This window comes from Chaetura pelagica, unplaced genomic scaffold (assembly GCF_000747805.2).
Source record: "Chaetura pelagica isolate M959 unplaced genomic scaffold, ChaPel_1.0 scaffold159, whole genome shotgun sequence".
NCBI classification, from domain to species: domain Eukaryota; kingdom Metazoa; phylum Chordata; class Aves; order Apodiformes; family Apodidae; genus Chaetura; species Chaetura pelagica.
The window spans coordinates 459,382-468,084 of NW_009954555.1; the positions used below are offsets into that span (position 1 = coordinate 459,382).

The 8,703-nt window shown below is 39.3% G+C and overlaps 1 protein-coding gene across 1 annotated transcript; it reads right to left on the reverse strand.

The window, feature by feature from the left end:
* Positions 1–1,388: 1,388 nt before the first annotated feature.
* Positions 1,389–8,566, reverse strand: PRDM2 (PR domain containing 2, with ZNF domain). Its single transcript, XM_010005116.1, has 3 exons — positions 8,548–8,566; positions 3,410–7,781; positions 1,389–1,509 (listed from the first exon to the last, which is right to left on the reverse strand). Exons 1-3 carry the CDS (start codon positions 8,564–8,566, stop codon positions 1,497–1,499), a joined length of 4,404 nt encoding a protein of 1,467 aa, XP_010003418.1. The 3' UTR covers positions 1,389–1,496.
* Between the last annotated feature and the right edge of the window lie 137 nt (positions 8,567–8,703).

Sequence of the window (8,703 nt, forward strand, 5' to 3'; positions counted from 1 at the left end):
ATCTAGTTGGTCATTAAGTGCTTGCAACACCAGAGATTTTTTAATACATCTGACAGGTACATGCTGGAGAAGAAAAATCCCTCTTCAGTTGCTTACCTGCATTTATATCATCTTCAAAAGCAATGACAACCCCACTTTTATGTCAAATTGTGATTTTTTTAATATTTGCATTAGAATAGTCTTTATATCACTCTCCAATAGAAGAAACAATATAAACTAACAGCAAACTTTAATACAGGAAACATGCTCCAAGATTAACAACCCAAAATGAAAACAAAATGAAATTAATGTAAAATGTAAATCACATATAGTACAATTGAAGTGTCCAAAACAATTTAAATAATTTTAAATATTTTATTTTTTTTAAACTTGCTACAAATGCTTTATACAATATTTCAACATAAAGTCCCCCATAACAGAAATGTAACAAAATGGGAATGATAGTGAAAGTGAAAGTTAAAGTGGCACAAATTCACCAAACAAATATTAAACTACAAATTTTAAGAGGTAGATTACTTTTTAAGAATAAAAATAAAAATAAAAGGGGTGGCTGTATAAAGAAACTAGTCACTTTCCATCAATTCTGTCATTAATCTTGAAAGCTCTATGAACACATGACAAAGGGGATTTCCATAAAAAGTTGTTACCAACAACAGACCAATTTGTTTCTTTAAGTTATTAAGAGGTGTATGAACTTTTAGCATAATTATATCTTTAACTTTCAAAATATACAGGTATGTAGTCCTGGTCTAGCCTTCTTACTGATAAAAAGATACACTGCATTCATTATATATATGGTATTTAGAAACTGATATTTCATTGCTATATAAAGTTTCATTTGCAGGTATAAATAGGGATTTGGAAAATCCATAAAACATCCCAATCAGGCTTTCCCAATTGTATGCTGGACAGCTAAAAGACTCAGGAAGTGAGGAGAAGGTGGGAAGAAAGGGAAATTCTGTCTGCTGGGTCAGCCTCTAATGATTCATTTAGACAAAAGGCTTTAAGAGACTTACAACAAGAATACTTTTGAGTGCAGCAACATTTCTTGTCCCTGAATCTACACTGAATTATTGACAAAATGAAGGAATCTGCTTTGCCAAAGTACACATGACCTGCCTGCCATTCATGAACAAAACCAGGACAGGAGCAAACACCAGAGCAAAAGATTTGGTTGAATTCATTTTAGCAAATCCCACTATGGTTTTTTTTGGATGGCTTCACATGGGTTTGGTTTTGTTTTTAAGAGTACCCTTCTCTTTTTATCTGAATTATCCTGTAGCCCAGCAAGTGTGTCAGGCACCAAATAGGAAAATCTATGCCTGCCATTGAATATTAGCAAGAAGCCTGCAGGCAATTTTCTGACTGAGAGTCAGCTTCAGCTGGTTTCAGAAGCTTGGTGGATTTCACAGCCACTGTCGTAGTGCTTATCCTAAGTTGAGAATGCAACAGCTCTACCATGGCATTAAGGGAGGTTTTGGTTTGGTTTGTTTTTTTTACAGGATGTTCCTAGAAAATAAAAAACAAAAACTGAGGATAAATGACAAAACAAACTACTTGTGAACCGAGTAATGTTTACACAGAAAAACTGAAAGGTGAAAAACAAATCTGGAGATAAATATTACACAAAGCAAGTCTTGAAAGAATATTAAGAATTAAGATTTTCTGGAAAAAAATACCCAACAGAGCCTATGTAGAGTAGGCTTGACCTCAGCCTGTGCTGATCCTAGTGTATGTAAAAAAATTCTTCATACTACATGCTTGACATTAAAAAAGTTGACTAAACCATCTAGATTTATGAATGTTATTTCAGAAACAAAGCAAGAATTCTTCTAGAACTATTCAATAAACCAGCAAAGGCTGCAAGCTGCCAAAGCAAACTAACAGTATTTGAGACAATCAAGGAAATTTTACCCCTGGGTAAACTGGTTTTTACCCCCAATGCTATTAAATTATTTCCATATGCACAGATTTCCAAGTTTGTTATTTTGCTGAAGGTCCAAATGCTTAATTTAGATGGAAACATGTCATCCTGGCTTCCAATTCTGATCTGTTCTGGCATTGTGTAAAATACAGTCTTAAACATAACACTAAGAGAGCAGCTGATGAGAATTAAGCAACATGAAGATGATGTCCCCAAGAGAACAGGCTTGCTGGACAGTCCTTGCTCCTTACCCCCATTTTTAAAACCATTCATCCTGGCTCAAACCAGGACATCTCCAAATCCCAGTAACGTTTTTCTCCTTCACCATGTTCTAATTTGGGTTTTGACTATTTGAAGTCAAATCCCCACCTACCTCTTGGAAAGAATTCTGTTACATTGAGCCTTTATAAAGTATTTCTTCACAATTTGTACCTAGATCTTCACTGTAACACACACCAGCTGCCAACAGTTTGGATTTTGACACTTCCTGACCAATTCTACCAGGGAAAACTTGTCCTGCAGGAAGCAGCCAGTTCCTCTCTCTCCTCCACTATCAATTTGATTAAAAAAATGCTCCCTTCAGCCATACACCTGGTGTTAATCACAGCAATTAGCAAAACCAAAAGAACTCTTAATTAACCAGTGAGCTTTGTGAAAGTGAAATCAGATCCCTATTTCCAAGAACAACAGGGCAGGAGTAGGCTAATAAAAATTATCAACAGTTTGCAAGTTTATCTTCCTGATTTGAGAGACTACAGCAAGTTGGGACTCAAGGCACATAGATTAAGATTTTATTTATTGAAATCTTAGCCTTTCTTGTGATTAGAATGCTGCTTCTCAAAAAGAAGTAGGAATTTAATTATAAAATGTTTATACTGAAACATAAGAGCATGACACTTTTAACAAATGTACATGTTCATGCAACTTTTCTTACATGTCTATTTCCCTTCCATTAAGTATTTGATGATCTCAGAATGCACATACATTTTTGAAGTATTTGGTCATGGGTTATTTTTCTTTTCATATGATACGCAGAGAATGTTTTTTATTAAAAACCAACAATGCAAGTTATTTTAGTGAGTTAAAAAAAAAGGCAGCCATGATTTTTTAGCTTAGTGAACCTCCATAAACTAAATTCAGAATGATTTTTGGGCCACAATATATGTTAGGGATCAAATACAAGGTCATGGTCTCCAATGACAATAGGTTTAATGACATTAAGTTTATTAGCACTCAAGTATGGACATTTTTTCCAGAGTTTTTGATTCAGTTTATAATTGAAGACATTCTCTATACAATGTGTTCTTTCAGGACAACATGACAAAATGCATCAAGTATGTACATCAGACCTCAGGACTGAGCTACCAAACCACATTTTAGGAGATGCATTTTTTATTATTTAAGTATAAGAATCTCAAGAAGACCAAGAAAATGAGAAAACCAGCAAGCAACGTGTTCCTGGGATGTTTCAAAGGAAATGCTTACCTGAAATCTTTTAGCTCTTGCTTTGTACTGCTTTCATCTCTTTTGTTTTCTGCTGCCTCTGCATTTGCTGCCTGCTGAAGGCTCCGAGTAATGGGTCCTCCAATCCTCTCTCTGGATTTTACAGTGAATCTGTCTGCCTTTTTCTTACTTGCCACAGCAGACTTACTTGGTAGAACAGCTTTGTTATTCCTTTGTATTCTGACATGCAATTTCCGGGATGCTTTGCTGGAGATTCCAGAGGAACTGTTCTTAGCCACCCCCTTAGTTTTTTTCCCATCAACATGGGACATTCTGGACACTCTTACAGGACTAGAGTTCCTCAAGGATGAAGATGAATTTGGCTTTTTAGACCGAATGGGAGGTACAAACTTAACATTTTGTTTGGATTTGAAGGATGCAGAGGGAAGCTGGAGCTGTGCAGGTCCTGAGGTCCGTGCTCTTGTTTTGCCCAGGTGAGGCTGCATGCTTTGCATTTTGATCTCTGCATCTGCTGTTCTCCTCCGCTGGTTGCTGCCTTTCTCACTGTTTGCAGGTGAGGAACTGGCACTTTTTTTGGAAGAATTCTTTTTCGAGGAGGGAGAGATGGGTTTTTTGGGACAGCTGTAGGATGCGTGTTTATTCAAACTTCCAATGTAAGTGAACTCCCTGTTACAGTAGGGGCAGATGTGAGAGTCTGACTCAGATGGATTGTTTTTCAGCTCTGCCTTCTGCTGGGCAGATTTCTTTTTTTGCAAGATAGCTTTCTGGACGAGCTGGTTTTTCTTTTTCAATGCACTTATTTTTAGTTTATTTGAGGACATTTTGCTAATCTCAACATTGAAATTGAGTCTTTTAGGCTGACCCATTCGTCTGAAGGCATTCTTTCCAGGGCCAGCTATGACCACCATCCCATTCTTAGGCTGCACTGTCTGTTTCAGTGGTACTGGATTTTTTTTAGGTGTGTATCTCTTTTTATCACTGGCAGAGGCACAGGCCAGTATGTGTTTGTGTAACTCGGGCATGTTATCAACACTCTTCCCACATTTTGTGCATCGAATGGCAGTAGTAAAAGTCTGTGGAATATTGTGGGTAGTGAAGTTGGTTGCAGTAACTCCAATACCCATAGGATTACGATGGTGATACTGAAATGGAGGTGGTTTAAAGCTTGGGTAGTGTTGATTGAGACCCATGCGAACATCTGGATCTTTAGACTTTACTCCAGAAGCCATTATTTTTATAGTAGTATAAAGCTCTTCAGAGGAATCATTTAGATCTTCATCTTCCTCCTCTTTAGAAGGTTCCAAGGAATCTTCTGGCAGGCTCTGCATGTGCTCCACATTGGCCTTACTGGGGTCAGTAAAATTCTGGGGTCTCAGAGTCCCACTTTCAAACTCATGGTGTGTGCACTCTTTGTCTGGATGGAGATCCCGCTGGTGCTGCTGCAAATTGCACAAAAAAGCAAATTCCTTTTTACAGACGGAGCAAACAAAGATATTTCCTACTCCATGAAGCAGAAAGCGATGTTCCGACAGGTCTGTTTTATCCCGAAAAAGCTGTACACAGAATTCACATTTGAAGGGCCACTCTTCAGCATGAATGGATAAATGCTTCGTTAGGTCCTTAATGGAAAGAAAAGGTGATTCACAGACATTGCACACAAAGCTTTTATTGAATGTTTCCTGCACTACTCCTGATTCACTGGAAGTGTGAGGATCTTCTCTTGCTTTCTGCTGCTCAGTTTCAGTTTCTTCCTGTTTTATTATTGGGAGAGTATTTTCGAGATTATCAGCAGAGGAAACGACAGAGGAAACTACAGAAAGAGGAGGTGGAGATGGAGATGATGAAGATGAAGAGGAGGAGAAGGAGGAGGAAGAGGAGGAGGAAGATGACGAAGACAGTGTAGGAGGACCAGGTGAAGCAGCAGAAATAAGAGGTTCAACAGAAGGAACAGGAGATGGAGAAGGAGAAACTGTAGGTGAAAGAACTGGTAGTGGGGACTGAGCAGTAGTGTTGGAAAGTGGGGATGGACAAGAAGAAGTGTTAGTGGCACTGACAGAGACCTCTGGGATCGATAACGGCATTGTTGGAAGAAGGGGAGGAGGTGATGTAGCCACTGTCAGCATGGGTGGGCAGGGTGGAGGGGAAGGGGGATTGGTTGGGATTAACAAAGGAGGCAGCTGGCACAGGGCAGGAACAGCAGGTGCCTGTGGCACAGGGGAAATGGAGGAACTGAGGGGCTGAGTGTCAACAGAAGATGATGCAGACTGACTGGGATCCACCTCAGGTTCTGCCTGAGGTTCCAGGGATTTGCTGGGGCTCACACTCCTGTTGGCACTGGCTGTGCTGTCTGGGGCTGCATCTGTGCCGTTATACTCATTCAGCAGAACCTTCTGTAACATGCAGGTGGTTGGTTTCTTCTTTTTAACACCACTACAGGTTGGCTGGATGGCATTTTCTTTGTATTCCCTAAATTCAGCATCGTTGCACGGCTTCTTATGCACACTTAAATCTAACACAGATTCACAGTGAACCTGATTCTTATTTTTTGCATCAGACCTTTGTTTCACACCACTGGATAAATCCAGTGGCTGCTGGTTGCACACGCTGCCAAAAGTGGGAGCTGCTGTCCAGTCCTTTGATATTTTATAGTCTTCAAAGCAAAGCGGGCTTGAGGTCTCTTTTTCCTCCCTGCCAGTCAAGCTCCAAGCAGGTGAGTTGCTGTGGCTTTCTAACTTTGGCATTTTTGAACTCCGAACATTCTCACTCCACACAGTTTTCCCCTCACCTGATTTGACAAAGTCTCTAAGTACTGGACTGTGCTGTGGAGAACTGGGAGGAGAACTGGTCCTTCTTTTAAATCTGCTGGATCCTGGAGGCAAAATAGGTGATGATGGAACAGCAGGTCCTAGTTTAGGGATTTCAGTTGAAGGAGTTACCTTCTTACTGTCCTGTGTCTGAAGAAGCTGCTTTAATTTTGATGACAAATAAACACCTTTTTCTTTATGAAAAGGTAAGCTTTCTGTTGAAATGCTAAGAGGAAGATTTAAAGAATTAGTAGGAGTTATAGGTTCTGGGTCTACTTCAGTTTTTATTTTTGGTACAAGAGGAGGGCTGGCAGTTCTCCTCTTTTTGGATTCACTGCTCCCACTACTGGAGGGTTCCTTGGGAGGTTCATTCACATGTGTTTGTGTCACCTTTAAATTTGAGGAGATTTCCACCGTGACTGGGCTGATGATACAATTCAGCCCATACAAGTCTGCAGAGTTGGACTCCATCTGGATCACATCACAATTGCTAGTGCTGCTGTTGGACTGGATTTTACCATCGATATAATAATTTAGATTTTCAGAGATATTGCTGGAAATATCCATAATATAGACATCATCTACTTCACCTTCCTCTTCTATTTCTGTACTTGCTATGTATACACTCTGGACTGGTGGGGCCTGCTCTGTCTGAAGTGGTGGCTCTTCAGTGAAGAATCCTTTTCTTCTGACACCTTTGGGAATAAGATGACGCTCATGAACCCTGCGCTGGTGCCTCCGCATGTTGGTGTGAGTTCCAAAAACCTTTTTACAGTATTTGCAGGGATGCAATTCTTTGGGCTCCTTATTTTCCTCAGCAAAAGCAGAGTGTGACATTTCTTGGGAAACTTTCTCAGCATCCAAGACAACAGAGTCTTGCACAAGACCAGAAATGTTTAAGTCATCTTTTAGACCATCATCCACAATGACTTGGTTATCAGCAACATTATCCAAGTGTTGTGATGATGTTAGTGTTAAGAAGGGTTTCCTTTTAGGCCCTGCCTCGTGGCGTCGCTCGTGTCTTCTCCTGTTAATCTGAGTGCCAAAGGCTTTCCCACAGTACCGACACTTGAAGGCATGGTTTACAGTGGAGATATGGATGTGCATGTGTCGCTCCAGACCTTGCTTCGTTGTGAACTTCCTCTCACAGTGCTGACAGGGGAACATGAAGGTTTCCTGAACATCACCATTTGATTCGCTTCTTGCTTTTGGAATTTTCACCACAAGTTTTTTCTTTGGAGAGCTTTCTGGAGACTCTTCTGATGTACTCTTCTGCTCTTCCATAGAATCTAACTTCCCTTCGCACATCAAAGGCATTCCAGCATTTTCTTTAGGCATGCTGGTATCTTCTATCTCCTCTTCATCTTCCTCTTCATCATCATCCTCCTCTTCATCATCATCTAAATCATCTGATGCGCAGTTTATTGCCTCTCCTTGTTTGTCTTCAGTTACCACTTGTGGTTCACTAGTAGGACTGGGGACCATCAGCTTTGGAAGGACATCTTGATTTACCATTTCCTGAATCACAGCTGTTTGTTCCAGGGACAGTACAGCAGAAACAGAAGGTGTTTCATCTTCCTCTTTATGACCTGATACACAACAGATGAAAACAAAAGCATGAGACAGATTTTACCAGTCCCTTCCTAGTATGCTACATCTTTCTTCTATCTTCAACACAACTTTTCCAACATGTATGAGCCAACACAAGATCACTACTTCTCACTAAGAGTAAATCTGTATTCAGTAATTGTATTTCTGCAACTTTAGCAAAATGAAAGCAACCACCTCTGCTTAATGTTTGCATTATCACTTATACTCACAGTAGGGGCAAGTTTTACATTCTTGTAATACAGACCAAGAATTATGTATTTAAAATATCTTTCAGGCAATTTTACATTAACAGTACATGACAAAAGCCAAGTAAATTTATAAATAGCATTTGCAAAAAATCTTTAGGACAAACAGTACACTCAGCTGGTCAGTGCATTAATATTGTATTTTTTCCCCTTGACACTGACTTCTGTTAAATAGCAGTAAATAGTAACTGTGTAACTATGCTCCAAAGACATTATTTTAGAATAAGGACTTTTATATGCTCTTCTGTCCTAAGAAATTTGGATTTCTTTCTAAATTTTACAGTATGTTAGATTTTTGTGCTGTCAGAGTTACATGCTTAATTCCAAACTTCTGATTATCCAAGTTCCTCACTAATAAAAAGGTTTGGGCAAAATATAAACATGTTAACTTTGATACAGTAACATAAGATGCTAACATATTAAACATGACAAAAAGAATCCTTTGATAATAAGAGACAGTTAGAAGGAATAAATAAAAAGGAGATACTTGAAAACTCACCTTCTTTAGAATCCCTCATATTTGCAGAAGTAGAGTCCAAATCAGCCTTTTTCTGTTTCGTATCCACTGCTTTCTTCCCCTTGTTTTTACTTTCCTGAGATTTTTTCTTTCCTGGGGGGAAAAAACCAAACAAAATGCCAACATGTATCATTCCTG